The sequence below is a fragment of the Erpetoichthys calabaricus genome, chromosome 14, assembly GCF_900747795.2.
Source record: "Erpetoichthys calabaricus chromosome 14, fErpCal1.3, whole genome shotgun sequence".
Lineage (NCBI taxonomy): Eukaryota > Metazoa > Chordata > Cladistia > Polypteriformes > Polypteridae > Erpetoichthys > Erpetoichthys calabaricus.
Genome location: NC_041407.2, coordinates 44,210,169 through 44,226,624, shown reverse-complemented (window position 1 = coordinate 44,226,624; position 16,456 = coordinate 44,210,169). Strand labels below are relative to the sequence as shown.

Genomic DNA, 16,456 nt, shown 5'->3' with positions numbered 1-16,456 from the left:
AATACCTTTAGTCAAAATGGGGAAAAAAAAAATCAAAACAAAATTCATTTTAATGAATTTATTTTAACCATGTAACAAAGACATAGCCAGCTATACAGTAGATGTCAAATTCTGCAACCAAAATTAGTTTACCTGGTTTAGATCCCAGCCATCCAGGTACATTTGAAATGTGTTTGTACACTTTTACTTAATGCATTAAGAGAAAGAAAGTAAGTAAAGTCTGTCAATACAATTTATTCGTAAGAAGGACACCGAGCGTTAACCAAATTGAAGCTGATGAGTTGAAAACTGAGATTTAATATGGATATGTTTAAGAGTGTCAAGGTTATTTTGTATGATATAGAATTTTCAGTTCTGAAGACATTCGTGTTACTGATGTGTTAATTCTAGATGTGCACATAAGGTAGCATCGCATGTACTTCTCTTTTCTGCATGAATACTGTTAATAGATGCTAACTCCCAATTCATAATAGATTTAACCTTTGTGATTTCTGTTTCATTTTAAACAGCAGCTCATAGTTTCTTTCCCTCTGGAACGCAAGAGCAGCTGTTTGTAGAGCTGGACAATTTTGAGCACTACAGAAGCCATCTCGTAGATATGTGTTCTTTAGACCATGCATGTAAAATGGGACAGTATTATTGTGTAACCTGACATGTGCAGTTTCTGAGGTCCTCAGGTTTTTGTGTGTTTGTTCTGTATCTTGCCATTACCAGTAAAGTATTACGCAATTTCGGCAAAAGCTAGATGTTCACATAGAATAATTAACACACAAAATGCCTGAGGAGCAGTGGACAATACCAGCACATTCTGAGCTATCCCTAATGTGCACATCTTTGAAGGACAATACTGTAAATTTTATGAGCAGCTTGATGGTATCAGTAATAAGAAAACACGTAACAATGAAAGGAACATAGAAAAAAGTGCATTATCATTTAAGCTCACCTTTACAGATTAAAGGATATTTTTTGGTTTAGTATTGTAATATGTGTTTAACACAGCAATATTTTTCATCTGTGCTATAAATATCTTAAAAACAAAGAAAAAAATCAAAATAAGAAAAAAATCTGAAGCTCTTTCAAAATCATAGTGTTTTAAAATTGTCTTTATTTTATAAAAGCGCTTTGAGAAAAAAGTTTAGCAAATAGTGCTCTACTAAAAATAAATTTGAATTTGACCTGAATATACATTGATTGAGCTTGAAGCACCTATCTAATTAATACAGTAGAAAATAAGAAAATCTGCAAAAGGGGATTTATAATATTTTCATCACTAATGTGCACCCCTCACAGGAATAGTGCATCTGCATTTTAAAATTTTTATCATAATTATTTTTATAAAAAATAGAGTTGCAAGCTTGTCGTTACGAGACAATCAGCTTGGACCCTGACCTCTTGTTCAAAACACAAGATTTTTTTTTTTTTGAAACAACATCTTTAGCTGGCCAAACCACCACCTGATCTCAGTGTCTTTTATCTTTCCGAGCGATTCTGTGAGTTAACATTGAGCGACACATAGAAATACAATTCATAACACACATACATTCTCAAAGTTGACTAAATCCAATTAAGGATTCAGACTGGTGTCTATCCAGCAGCAGTGGGCACAAAATAGGAAAAAACTGTGTTCTAGTCCTTTGCTAGGTACACACAAACACACACACACACACTCACTGAGCTAATTTGGACTCCTTGATTACCATAACCTGGGCATGTGGGACAAAAACAAAAAAGGATATGGGGAGAATGTGCAAACTCCACAAAGACAACAAAGGGGAGTGGGATTAAACCCAAGACACTGGACCTCTGAGGCAGCAGCACTATGCCACTTCCTCTTTTAAAACAATATTTCCAAATAAAGATATTAACAAATAATAAAGACCAACACCAGTTTTTTTGCATAAATATGAAGGCCATTGTGAGGCTAAGGCTTATAATCTTTTACAATTGTCATTTCTTATAGTTTATATTTCCTGCTAGTCTCTCATTTTGACCTCTGACCTGCTTGGGTTCCTGAGAGAAGTCCTGAATTTTTGGTTGCTCAGAAAAGAAAATTTGCATCTTTCATGGGGTTGGAGTTTCAGCAGTTCCTATTTTCTGATTACCTGTTGGAAATAAGAAAAAAAGAAGCATAAACACTGATCAGTTCAACTTGGCAACATATAAAAAGGGCATTTTTTTCCAACCTGTTAGATCTTCACTATTTCTTTTTAATTGGATGCAATAAGAAAACAAGGCATGAGACATGAAAGAGATGTTTCCCACTTGCTGATGTTAGGAGACTGATAGTGAGAGGAGCCTCCTGCAAGTCAAGCTTGCAAAATACAGCTTTGCTCATAAGTTTTCATACCCTGACAGGATTTGTGAAATATGGGCCATTGTTTGGAAAAGATAAGTAATCATGCAGAAAGCTTTCTTTAATTAGGGAGTGTGCTCAGGTGAGGCAATTTATTATCACATTATTGTGTGTGCCCTCTTTAAATCAAAACGATACCTGAAATCACCCAAATAGGCTTGATCAAAAGTTTACATACCCTTGAATGTCGGGGCTGAATATATACACACAAGTTGACACAAACAGGTTCATAAGGGAGAGTGTCCACACCTGTAACCTCTTGGATTTTAATCAGTGTCTGTGTATAAATAATAATAATAATAATAATTCATTACATTTATATAGCACTTTTCTCAGTACTCAAAGCGCTATCCACACAAGGAGGAACCGGGAAGTGACTCTTTACTGCAAAGCAGCAGCACTACCACTGCGCCACCTATGAGGATAGTCAATTTAAATTCATGTAGAGCTGCACTGACTTTGCTGGATACCAAGCCATAAAGAAAGCAAAAGAACTGTCAAAGGACCTGTGAAAAAAGGTTGTTGATTTGTATAAATCAGGAAAAGGATATAAAAAGATATCTAGAGATCTGAAAATGCCTATTAGTAGTGTTCAAACTCTGATATAAAAATAGAAAGTTAGGGGTTATGTTTTTACCACGCCACGGTCAGGTGGATCAACCGAGATTTCAGCTCCAACTGCCAGGATCATTGGTTGAGATGCCAAGAAAAACTCACAATCCACTTCAGCTGAAATAGAGTCTTTTCTGTAAACAAGTGGTATTGCTGTTTCAAGACGCACAGTAAGGAGGTACTTGAACAAAAATGGGCTGCATGGTCGAATTGCAAGAAAAAAGGCATTACTGTGCCAATCTCACAAAACAGCCCACTTACAATATGCCAAACATCATCTAGACAAGCCTCAAAACTTCTCAAGCAGAGTCCTTTGGACTGATGAGACCAAAATTGAACTTATGGTTGGTCACAAACATAAATGCAAGACCCATGAAAAAAAGTACACCATCCCTCCTGTGAAACATGGAGGTGGATCTCTGCCCTGGGGGGATGTAAACAACAGTGGCACAGGTAACATATTGAACATTGATGGCAAGGAGAATGCAGCATGTTACCGGAAAATATTGGAGGACAATTTGCATTCATCAGTCCAGAAGCTGCGCATGGGACGCATTTGGATCTTCACAAAAGTGCAAGTTGACCCTTTAATGGCTACAATAGAAAAAAATGAAGGTTCTGGAGTGGCCATCACAGTCTCCTGACCTTGATTCATTGAGCCACTTTGCGGAGATCTCAAACGTGCAGTTCATACAAGACAACCCAAGAATTTATAGGATCTGGAGGTTTTTTGTCAAGAAGAATGGGCATCTCTACCACCGGAGAGAATCAAGGGCCTCTTCCACAACTATCACAAAAGACTGTATGCCATCATTGATGCTTAAGGGGACAATAAACAGTAGTAAGAACTAAGGGTATGCAAACTTTTGAACAGGGACCATCTCATTATTTTCCTTATTTCTATGTTTTGTTTAATGAGTGTGCTATTCTGTGATACAGAAAACACTAAAAAGTTAGAAGTAAAATGAATAAATAAAAAAAGGTAAAAGAAGTTGTGCCAATAAAATAGTTGTGCTACACTATGAGTTAACATACTTCATTTTACTACTAGATAATATTAAGAAAAGCACAAAAAAGAAATGACAGACTAAAACAAAACAGAATAATTTTACCAATTTCATCCATCCATCAACCATCCAAAGTAATCATGGTTTTGAAAGAGGAAACCATGCAAGCAGAAAGATGAACAAATACCAGCTGGTTTTAGAGGTACATACAGCAGTTGACTAGAAAGTCTGGGGGTGATTCATTCTCACAATGACCAGCAGTCACAGTCCCTTTGCTGGTAAGTATGGCACTTTGATGAATGTGTTTTTTCAGTATTCTCTTCTAACAGTAGTGTAGATTTACAAAAAAAAAACAAAACTCGTCACTGATTGTCACAGCTTATTGTCACTGCTGTTATTTATTTAGGAAATCTTCCTTTAAATGTTAATAATGTGGTCAGTCAGTGAAGTAATCTCATTACAGAAAGCTAAATGTAGAAGAATTGTTTGCTTCTAGTGATGAGTGGAATAGGCAAGTTTCGAATTGCATTCAGTTTTGCAGGCATTTTCACTCTCTAGAGTATTTTGGGGTTTTAAAGCTTTATTTTTTGTGTAGCAAACAAGGAATACTGCTTCCTAAAGTCTCATCTACACTTCCGTATTTACTGGTGTTCTTTTCTGCAGCTGTCTAACACATGTAATATGTACTACATCAGTAAAATCTATTCTTTTTCTGCCTCTCATTCACATCACTGTGGAGAATTGTGGTACATTTTTTTAAATATGGCATGCTGCATATTTTCCACACAAAGACACATCAAAACACAACACTGTGTGTATTACCTCTGCTGTAAAACTTCTCCCACTTCTTTTCCCACTTCACCTTCTTTTCCTAGCAAAGGATATGCATAAATCCAGTAATTTTTAAAATTTTATTTTCACAAGAGATCTTTCCTTAAATGTCATATGTCAGAATTAATGTATGAAAATGCTTCCAGATAGGAACTAAATGATTTTCTTCTTGTTCTGAATGGTGTGAATTTGGCTGGACATAAAACGCAATTTATTTTGCAAATTTGTTTACAAAGTGAAACTTGAGTTTTGCTGCTAATTAATTTTTATGCAAATCACTTAGCTCATCACTATTTGTTTTATTTTGGAAAGAAAATATGGAATGATTGTGGTGGCTGCTCCAAAATGTCCAGAGCAAAAAAAAAAAAGACATTAGAGACAGAACTCAATATAAACCTAAGTTTCCACTTCTAAAATTTTCTGTTTATAGTGGGAATTTCAATTAAAGGAAAATCAATGAAAACAGAGAAAATGAAGAATGCACAGGATAAATTGAGTGAGTGTGTTCTGTGAAGGCACATCATATAAATTAACATTGTGTTTAAGTTTAAGACTTACGTCACTCAGACAATGGATCGATTAGGATGCTGCTGAAAGAAATGTTTTATTAACAGAAGAAAGACTCAACAAGAATAGAACAACTTCTACAATGAAACAGTGTGAAATGTGTATTCTTTATATAAAGACATTCTTTAAAAAACTGAAAATGATATTTTTTCACCCAAAAAAATGATAAAAACTCATTCAGTTGCAGGCTTCCTTGAAGCTTTGTGCAGACCCACATTTAAGTGAAGCCAGTTGATGCAGTACATTAATGGCATTGTTAGTAAAGCGGAAGGTGTGGTTGGCTGCATAGCAATAAAGAAATGGAGCAAATCATGCAGATATTCTGCAGGCTTCAGTCCACATAGTTAGAGAAAGGTGGGTCAGGGCTGAATAGAACTAAAGAGAACAATACAGATAGTATGGGGGTCGCTCTTAAATTTAACAGGTGCTTTTCCTATGAGCAACTTGCAAAGCTGGATGGAGATCCTGAAACCACTAGGATAGTATGAGAAACCTTGTGGGTATTCTTTGAACTCATCCTCAAAACACGGTAGGGTCTAATAATATGGGGCTAATTTATTGTGAATGAATCAGACTGGTTAGAAACAGCATCATGGAATAAAATAAGCTGTGTTCCCCAGTGGGTACAAAGATGGGGGGCACTATGTAGATGTCAAAAACCTCCTGGCTATGCATGTACTGGAGTTGTGCACATCATAGGCTGCAAAAACCCACTAAAAGAGCTAAGAGGATGCTAATATTAGGGGGTATTTGTGCTATACAATGTATTCTTTCCAAGTAAAAATAGAGATCAGAATAGAAAGTATGTGACTCAAGGCAAAGTGAATAAGGACGTTTTTCAGGTTTTTGAGAAATCAGGTGCCTTTTAAGGAAACTCACATTCTATACATCTTTTGAATCAAGGGGATACCAATGTACTTAAGGATATGTATATGTGGGATTATGGGATTGGTTCACCAGGGACTTTAGAACAAGGCATGTTTAAAAGTTCTTGGAAGGTACCAGACATCGGTTGACATCGGTTCTGATAATTATGTTCAAAAATACAAACCTGGCAATACAGTAAAACAACATATCATTACATGATATAACCAACCCACATATTGTAAGTCAGAGTTTGCTAGTAGCAATCGTTGCAAGGCCTGGACAGAGCACCAGTTCATCTCCCTACTCAAACAAGTGCAATCTGGAATCACTGAACAACTTAACATGCATGTTTTGGGGATGTGAGAGGAAAAGGAAGCAGACGTGGGGAGAATATGCAGACTCCTCACAGGCAACAGCCAGAAGAGGTGTTCAAACCAGGAATGAATGATTAGTGAAGAGATGGTCATCATATTGCGGTAATTCATATTGAAAGCATATTTAGGTTGTATGATACAAATTTATAGCCATAAAACCACCACCATCACTTTGTTGACTGAAGTAAATCTGACCAGTGAAGTTAACTTTCACTCACTCATATGCTGAATGCACTCATATGTATTTATCGGTCAAGCCAAATAATGCCTCTTTATCCAATCCATTAATTAACAGTTTTAGTCAGGTAAAACAGTGCTGAATTAAAATTATATGCATATATGCTCAAAATCACTTAATCCAATTCTGGGTCATTCAACCCCCTTTTGTAAAAGCATACAATTAAGCAAAGCCTGTACTACAACATTTTGTATGATGCAAATGCCCACATTCTATATTTAAGTCTGCCAGGTTTCTCTACCTGTATGATGTAAGTTAGAGATAAGAGCAATACTCATTACTATATCTGGAGACAGAAGGCATGTGACTTCAGAAGAGTAAAGCTTCCATCATTCCAGATTTGCAGATTTTGAGCCCTTTGTGGCTAACTCTTCCTCATAAGGTGCCCAAATGCCACATATGAATATCACCTTACAGTAGGTATTATTCATTAGTACAATAGTTACCTGTAATTATCTGTCTAATTATTGTTTAGGCTTTCACATAAGCAGAGTTTTTTCCAGGTGCAATTGTTGGTGAATGGGGGCTCTTTTTTAAATGCTCTGATTTTATGACTTAGTTTCCCTGACAATTTTGAATGCTGTTTTATAGTCATATTAATCAGAATGTAACAATGAAGAAGCTTAACTTCTGTTGGAGGAAGGAGTAAAAGTTTTCCTTGAATGAGCAGAACGTTTCTTGTAACGTTTACAAAGTAGACCATCGCTGCCCTCTATGCTGAAAAAGCCTATTACGCTAAAACAGGTTGTTACTTAGCTACAGAACATTTTGCCTTGCCTGTTAATGCTTTTGTGTTTGCTTAAGAATTACATTCATATTTTGATTATTAGTTTAAGTAGGAAGTTGGCTGAAGAAAGAGAAGAAGAGGGGGGAGACATGCCCGGAGGCAGGAGGAGAGGAGGAAGGTAAAGAGAGTGGAACTGAGGGTAGGAACTTTGAATGTTGGCAGTATGACTGGTAAGGGGAGAGAGTTAGCAGATATGATGGAGAAAAGGAAGGTTGATATATTGTGTGTGCAAGAGACTAAATGGAAGGGGAGTATGGCCAGGTGGATCAGAGGTGGATTCAAATTGTTCTATCATGGTGTGAATGGGAGGAGAAATGTGGTAAGGGTTATTCTGAAGGAACAGTATGTCAAGAGTGTTTTGGAGGTGAAAAGAGTGTCAGGCAGAGTAATGATTATGAAGCTGGAAATTGGAGGTGTGATGATGAATGTTGTTAGTGAATATGCACTGCAAGTTGGGTGTGCGATGGATGAGAAAGAGGATTTTTGGAGTGAGTTGGATGAAGTGATGAACAGTGTACCCAAGGGACAGAAAGTGGTGATTGGGGCAGATTTCAATGGACATGTTGGTGAAGGGAACAGAGGAGACGAGGAGGTGATGGGTAGGTATGGTGTCAAGGAGAGGAAAGAAGAAGATCAGAGGATAGTGGATTTTGCCAAAAGGATGGACATGGCTGTGGTGAATATGTATTTTAAGAAGAGGGAGGAACATAGGGTGATGTGCAAGAGTGGAGGAAGATGCATACAGGTGGATTTCATCCTATGCAGAAGAGTCAATCTGAAAGAAATTGAAGACTGCAAAGTGGTGGCACGGGAAAGTGCAGTTAAGCAGCATAGGATGGTGGTCTGTAGAATGACGCTGGAGATCAAGAAGAGGAAGAGAGTGAGGTCAGAGCCAAGGATCAAATGGTGGAAGTTGATAAAGGAAGACTGCAAGGTTGAGTTTAGGGAGAAGGTGAGACAGGCACTGGGTGGTGGTGAAGAGATAACAGACAGTTGGGCAACTAAAGCAGATGTAGTAAGGGTGACAACAAGAAGGGTGCTTGGCATGACATCTGGACAGAGGAAGGAGGAAAAGGAAACCTGGTGGTGGAATGGGGAAGTACAGGAGAGTATACAGAGAAAGAGGATGGCAAAGAAGAAGTGGGATAATCAGAGAGATGCGGAAAGTAGACAAGAGTACAAGGAAATAAGGTGCAAGGTGAAGAGAGAGGTAGCGAAGGCTAAAGAAAAAGCATATGATGAGTTGTATGAGAGGTTGGACACTAAGGAGGGAGAAAAGGAAATGTACCGATTGGCTAGACATAGGGACCGAGCTGGGAAAGATGGTGACAGGTTAGGGTGATAAAGGATAAAGATGAAAACATACTCTCAAGCAAGGAAGGTGTGTTGAGCAGATGGAAAGAGTACTTTGAGAGGTTAAAGAATGAAGAGAACAAGAGAGAGAGAAGGTTGGGTGATGTGGAGATAGTGAATCAGGAAGTGCAACAGATTAGCAAGGAGGAAATAAGGACAGCTATGAAGAGGATGAAAAATGGAAAGGCCATTGGCCCAGATAACATACCTATGGAAGCATGGAGGGGTTTAGGAGGGAGACTGCAGTATGGTTTCATGGCAAGAAAGAGCACACAGATGCAATGTTTGCTCTGAGGATGTTGATGGAGAAGTATAGAGAAGGCCAGAAGGAGTTGTATTGCGTCTTTGTGGACCTGGGGAAAGCATATGACAGGGTGCCTCAAGAGGAGCTGTGGTATTGTATGAGGAAGTCGGGAGTGGCAGAGAAGTATGTAAGAGTTGTACAGGATATGTACGAGGGAAGGGTGACAGTGGTGAGGTCTGCAGTAGGAGCGATGGATACATTCAAGGTGGAAGTGGGATTACATCAGGGATCAAATTTGAGCCCTTTCTTATTTGCAGTGGTGATGGACAGGTTGATAGACGAGATTAGACAGGAGTGTCCGTGGACTATAATATTTGCTGATGACATTGTGATCTGTAGCGATAGTAGGGAGCAGGTTGAGGAGACCCTGGAGAGGTGGAGATATGCTGTGGAGAGGAGAGGAATGAAGGTCAGTAGGAACAAGACAGAATACATGTGTGTAAATGAGAGGGAGGACAGTGGAATTGTGAGGATGCAGGGAGTAGAGTTGGTGAAGGTGGATGAGTTTAAATACTTGGGATCAACAATACAGAGTAATGGGGATTGTGGAAGAGATGTGAAAAAGAGAGTGCAGGCAGGGTGGAATGGGTGGAGATGAGTGTCAGGAGTGATTTGTGACAGACGGATATCAGCAAGAGTGAAAGGGAAGGTCTACAGGACGGTAGTGAGACCAGCTATGTTATATGGTTTGGAGATGGTGGCACTGACCAGAAAGCAGGAGACAGAGCTGGAGGTAGCAGAGTTAAAGATGCTAAGATTTGCATTGTGTGTGACAAGGAAGGATAGGATTAGAAATGAGTACATTAGAGGGTCAGCTCAAGTTGGACAGTTGGGAGACAAAGTCAGAGAGTCGAGATTGTGTTGGTTTGGACATTAGCAGAGGAGAGATGCTGAGTATATTGGGAAAAAGGATGTTAAGGATAGAGCTGCCAGATAAGAGGGAAAGAGGAAGGCCTAAGAGGAGGTTTATGGATGTGGTGATAGAGGATATGCAGGTGATGGGTGTAACAGAACAAGATGCAGAGTACAGGAAGATATGGAAAAAGATGATCCGCTGTGGCAACCCCTAACAGGATCAGCCGAAAGAAGAAGAAGAAGAAGTTTAAGTAGGGAGTTTAATAAGCTCTGCTTTATTGTAAGTCTACGGTATTGCTTGGCTATGCATGTTTTTCTTGATAGGAGATAAGAACTGGTTTAAATCAAATGTATAATGCAGAACTGCTACCATGATGCACAAATAATATTAAAAGCAATTTCAAAAATTATACAAGCATGCAGACCTGTTGGCTCCCATTTATGATGTCAGAAGCATGAGTAAAAGCTGGAAACATGATTTAAGTTTGATGAACTGGATAATGGCAAAGAGCTTTATAAAATCAGTAAATGAACTGATCAGATGAGAGAGAATGAAAAAAGGGCGAGAGAAGAAAGGAGGAGGGGGAGGTGAATCCAAGAATGCTCCAAGTTATTGTTGATACTTCAAGCAATGCAAGAAATGGGCCGCCTAGAAAGACTAATTGACTAGCAATACTAGGTTGTATAGCATTCACACATTATTTTGTTTTTGCTTATCAAACCATCTATATTAATAATGCTTAAAGATTAAAATGCATTAAAGCCCCCTTTCCTGCCTGTACATTTGCTCTGTTTTAACCACTAAGAGCTGAGAGCCATAGTCCTTTCTCAGCTAAACCAATCTGGGTGAGGACAATAGGAAGGTTGATGGTGAGTCATACCTGGGGGACATATAGAGGAAAAGGACCATAATCCTGGGTACAAGTGCATTGCAATTGTGAACTTTATATCCCCAAAGGTTTGTAAGTATTAAAAATAGGCAAACTAAAGTAGTGACAGAGAATTAAACATTATACTGTGAGTCCAGATTAAGAAGAATCTGTTTATTTGATAAAGTGGATTTATAGTTTAATTGGTGTTCCCTAAAAGACTTTCCATGAAAAAACATTCTTTTTCATCTTATATGCTTATAACAAGTATTTTATGCTAGGTCTTTGACAATGACTGCTACCCATCATACAACTGCTTAGACTGAACTGACGGCTCAGTGTAGTCCATCTACTGTCTCATTGACAATTGATCCTTGCATTAATAATATAAAAGGGTCCTTACTTGTTGAGGTGTCTGCATGTACTGCTTGTGCTTGCTGGCCTGCCAGTTGCGCTGTCTCTTGCTTCCACTGAGAGGCACATGCTGAATCCGACTCCACGCTGCTTCTACTTTCTACCTTCACATCAGTGTGAGAGCTATGGCCATGCCTAGGTGACAAAACTTCCCCTGTTGTCTTTGGCTGAGTTAAAGTGCACGTCGGAAGGTAAGCTGGCTTTTTTGCCACTGGAGGTGGTTTTTTCTGTAATGCAGGTTTGCTGTTCGCACTTTGTTGGCTACCTGTAGCTTTTGAAGAATTGGAAATGGACATCAGCTCTGCCACCAGGTTCCGTTTAAGCTCTGTCTGAGTTTCTGGTGATGTTGGTGTCTCAAAAACAATTTTTTTGGTGCTTTTTGAGAAAATGAAGCTGGCAGTGGAAGCTGGAGATTTAGCTATCCCATCATCTGGGGACAGAGGGGAAAAGAGTCCTTTGTCATTATTGCTTGATGGAGAAAGGCAAGGTCCAGTGGTGGACATGTGTACACTTGTTTTTGGCAGACTGGGGCCCTTGGAGGACATGGCAGCAGTTTTCATGCGAATGGCTTCCTGTAACTTTAAGGAAGGTGAAGATTCCTTGACTGCAGGAGGAGATTTGAGAGACAATGATTTGCGAATAGGTTTTGGTGGTATGTTTTGATTAGTGCTGGTTCCATTTACTGGCACCTGTTTACTCTCCTGAACCACTGTGGCAGGATAATCCATTTGTGAGGGGTTACCTACATTCACAGAGCGCAGCCGTACCATCTGGAGAAGAGAAGGTGTCACTAGAGGAATGCTGGGATCTTCTTTGTGGTCAGGGGCAAGTGCCTCTTTTGTTGTAAATTCCTGATATGAAGGGCTTGCTTGCTTTTTTATAAACACCGGTTTGTCACTTGCATGGACCTGATTGTTTAAAGTTATAAGCGAGGGTGCTTGAGGCATATTTTGAGGTGTTTCTGCTGGTTTATGTGGTGCAAAGTGAGACACCTCTGAGGAAGACACATCCACAGTCTCTTTAAGCTGTGTAGTAGATTCCAGCTGAGAAGAAACAGGTAGTAAATTATCCAAGGTTGCTGTTGGACATTCAGAAGGTTCTGCATTAAATGCACTTGCTTCCTTTGCCGTGTTTACTTTGGGTGATGTGCATGTTAACATGTTACTTGGAAGAGACTCTGCATTTAAATGAGCATCTGAAGTGTTTACCACAGGCTGAGGGTCTGCAGCCTCAGTGGCAACAGGTGGTGGGGGTGGAGGGAAAGAGAAATCTAATTCATCCTCAGAAGCAAAAGTAGATATATGTTCCTCTGGGGGTGGAGGAGGTGGCAGTGACCACATGATTTCTGAAGTTGGATGGTCAAGGTTGGTTTCTAAAGCTGTGAGTGGAGAAGAGGAATCAGAAGACACAGAGTTATTTTTAGAAGGAGGAGGTGGAGGTTGATGAGAAGGAGGAGGTGAAGGTGAAGGAGATGAAGGGGCATCATTCTGGGGAGGAGGAGCTATGTGATTAACTGATAGCCTCGTCTCCTGTTGGGCAAGTGGACCTGCTGCCTTCTCCTTCGGCACTTCCAAGGATTCCTTTGGCTGCTCTTTAGCATCTCCAGACCTTGACATCTTGCTTGGGATCTCTGCAGTACGTTTATTCTTCATCCGCACTTCTGGGGGTGGCGGGTGGGGAGCCTTAACTTTAGGATGAGGTGGAATGAAAAACAAGTCTTTCCTTGATGAAACCTTAGAATCGTTTACCTTGCCCACAGGTATGAAAGGTTTTGGAAGAGTTATCAGTGTATTCTTTGATGGCTGTGCTGTGGGAGAGGAAACTGTAGGTGTTTGCTCTTTTTGAACAGGTTCTGAGGTTGATGAGGAAAGAGAAGTCAGTGAAGAAGAAACCGATGCTGCTGGTGAAGTACAGGAATTGATCCTATCAGGCTTTATTGGCTTAGCTTTTTTGCTTACTGGAGAAGGTGGGTAACATATTCCCTTGGATGGAAGTGTGGGTGTTGCACTTTGACTAGAGTAGCCACTAGAGGGAGACATTGTCCTTTCAAATTTACTTTTCAGAGAAAACAAATTATTTCGGTTCTCCACCTGTTCAGTGGTCAGGTGGCTAGTAGTTGCTGAAATATTTACTGAGTTGTCAGGAGGTGAAGAAGCCCCCATTTTTAAATCAATACTATTGGTTTCACTTAATAAAACAGGTGAGAAGACATCTTCTTCTTCACTCTGACTTTGCCGCCCTCCATATTTTGTCAAAGAGTCCTTGTTTGCTAATTGGTCTGGATCACTCCCATTCTCAGCCATGGACACTAGGTTTTCTTCGGCTTTCCCATTAGCAGCTTGATGAAGTGAGTAAGTTCTTCTTGGAGGTGTAGGTGGTTTTTTCATTTTTGTGACAGATAAATTTCTAGAAAAAGACTTATCACTTTTTATGCTTATTGTGTCAGATTCTTCAACTGCACTTTCCATGCTGACACATGGGGAACTGCTTCTCCCACATTCTGACTGAGTTACAGTCAAAAGAGAGTTTCCTTCTGGAGCCACATTGGAAGAAGCTGTTACCCAGCTGGAACAGCTGTTGATGCTCATTTGGTCAGGAGTTAATTTCTCCGCTGTCTTCTCCTGAGGGTGGACCTCTTCACCATAGTTCTTGCTGCCCTGAGAAGAAATTGTTGAATTGTTGGATACAATAGTTTCAGAAGACTGTGAGTGGCTCCAATCAGAGGCAGAAGATGACTCATTTAGAATAAGTCCCCGGGTGTTGAACCTAATGCTGGAATGAGAGAGTGCTGGGCTGGCCGTCACCAGGCTGCTTTTGCTAACTGTCCTAACACTGCTTCTGCTCCTACTTCTGCTAATCTCAATTATGTCCACAGAGAAAGGCAGAATGGCATTTGGAATGATCTTAGACAGGTAAGTGGCCTGTGGTGAAATTGACATCACTGGACTGTGGGGTTCATTTATGCAACTGTTTGTAGTCATTCCAGGAACAGCCAGAGACTTTGGTCTTTGCAGTGGAGACAGCCTTGGACAAACCTTGTGATTGAGTACTGAGTCATCCAGATAAACCTTTGTAATATGTCGATGAAGGATCTGTTCAGCCTCTTCCTCTGTTACCAGATCCATAGCCTCAATGGCTTGTAAGTGAACACGGACGCCCTGTGGCTTTTCTTGCTGTGGAGCTCCATCAATTGTAGGGGCAATTATAATGTCAGTTGTATCCTCTGCTCCATTTCCCACTCCATGTGTTTTGTCAATTTGCTTCCTTTCAAGTCCTTCAAATACATAATAAACATGAACATAATAATAAGTTTTAAAGGAAGAGAGTGATTTTATTTTAACAAAAGTGACAAAAGCAAAAAACACTTTTAGTTAAAGGATTCCTTAACTTACATCAAAATTATATTCAAACATAAGCTGAATGAAAGAAATACAAATGTATATATAAAAATGAGAACACTCTAGGCTTGTACTTATATAGAGCAAAGATTCACACTCCAGTCATTTTAAAAACTCTGAACATATCTATTTGTGATGTAATAGACCTACCAAGTTCCTTTTCGACCTGCTGTGGAATTCCTGTGATTGTTGTTCTTCTACTTTTCTTTTGTCCTTTTTTCTCTTTCTTTGGAGTAACAGTCAACGGCTTAAAGGTTGAACCTGTATAAATATCACCATATATTAGGCATTAGTTGTTGTCATTTTCTGCTAACCTTTAACATTTCACATCAAAAATCACTAGATAACCAAACTATATGAACACATACACAATTTGCTACAACCTAAGTGAATGGACTAATTGTCAGTACCTTTACACAAGAGCTACAGAACAGGTAGGTCACCATTTTGACTAATTTGTTTTTGTTACAATTTACTCATTTTTGCATATTTTTATTCTACTTAGTTGTTGTACTATTCAAAATTAAGCTACATGGAGAAAATTTAACCATATGTGTTGTCCTGTAAAGTAAAGTTTCATTTTCACAATTTTTTATTTTCAGAGTCAAGTGGCAGGAGAAAAAACATAAACCCAAAACCTCAGTATTTTTGTTTGCATAGTTACAACTTATTAAGTCATATAAACAGAAATACTGGTTCCTCATAATTGCTTTTAGACTGTTCATCTTTTTAAGTTGCAGAGTAGGCGTCTGACAAAAGTTTACTCAAAATTCCAAAGTAGGGACTGCCTGCATTTTTTGACCAAAAAGACATTATTAAGGCAGAAAATAAATTATTTATTAAACAAAGATCAAAACAAGATCTAAGCTCCAAGGGACTCCCTTTTACCAAGATGTATTTGTGCAAAGGACACACAAAACCCTAATAGTAGGGCAATGCATAAACAGTCAGACAAATACAATCCATATCCTTTGTTCACTCAAATAAGCTTTCCCATTTAATCATACAAAGTTTCTTCTCTTTTTCCCCAGACCAACCATATTCCTTGTTAGTATACCTGAGTTCTTCACAAGCCTTAATTATTGTACTCTACTCCCACCCAAACCTTTGGGGACTCAGTGTGCCTGACTCTCTCAAGCCCTTATGTGTAATACAGTTTTTATTTTCCACTTTATTCCTCTGATGAATTACTAATTCTTCCAATTTGCTTCCTTCTGATTAAAAATCCAACATTTCTATGGCTTCTTTTCTCTCCAGACATTGAAAGTTACTATTTGTTATTTTTGTATCTAAACAAGTTTTAATCAGTCAGTGCTTCTGCACTAAATTTTGACATTTTTCTCTGTTGGTTTTCCTTTATGAACAGTCCAGCACACAAGCCAATGCTCCCTTGGCCAAACATTAATCTCCATCCATTCTCCAGATAATGATGGAATCCTCCTTGACTCTTTCACTGTTTTTCCCCCACAAACAATATCTAATTATTGTTTAATCCAAAAATAGTGTGGTGATGGCATGATAAGGGGTGGCACTCATACACACAAATGTCAAAGATGGCTCAAGGTTTAAGATGCTCACATCGTGTCGTATGTGTGGTTTGTTTTTGTTTTCTTTGTGATACAGAAAA

The 16,456-nt window shown here is 39.0% G+C and overlaps 1 protein-coding gene across 4 annotated transcripts in view; it reads right to left on the bottom strand.

The window, feature by feature from the left end:
* Positions 1 to 43: 43 nt before the first annotated feature.
* Positions 44 to 16,456, bottom strand: part of kiaa1522 (KIAA1522 ortholog) — a 145,809-nt gene continuing 129,396 nt past the window's right edge. For all 4 annotated transcript variants that reach the window (XM_051936319.1, XM_051936320.1, XM_051936321.1 and 1 more), the window contains 3 exons: positions 14,980 to 15,090; positions 11,421 to 14,705; positions 44 to 2,102 (listed from right to left, as the gene is read on the bottom strand). In XM_051936319.1, coding sequence (XP_051792279.1) covers positions 2,062 to 2,102; positions 11,421 to 14,705; positions 14,980 to 15,090 — 3,437 coding nt within the window. In that variant the 3' untranslated portion in view covers positions 44 to 2,061. The remainder of the gene's footprint in view (positions 2,103 to 11,420; positions 14,706 to 14,979; positions 15,091 to 16,456) is intronic.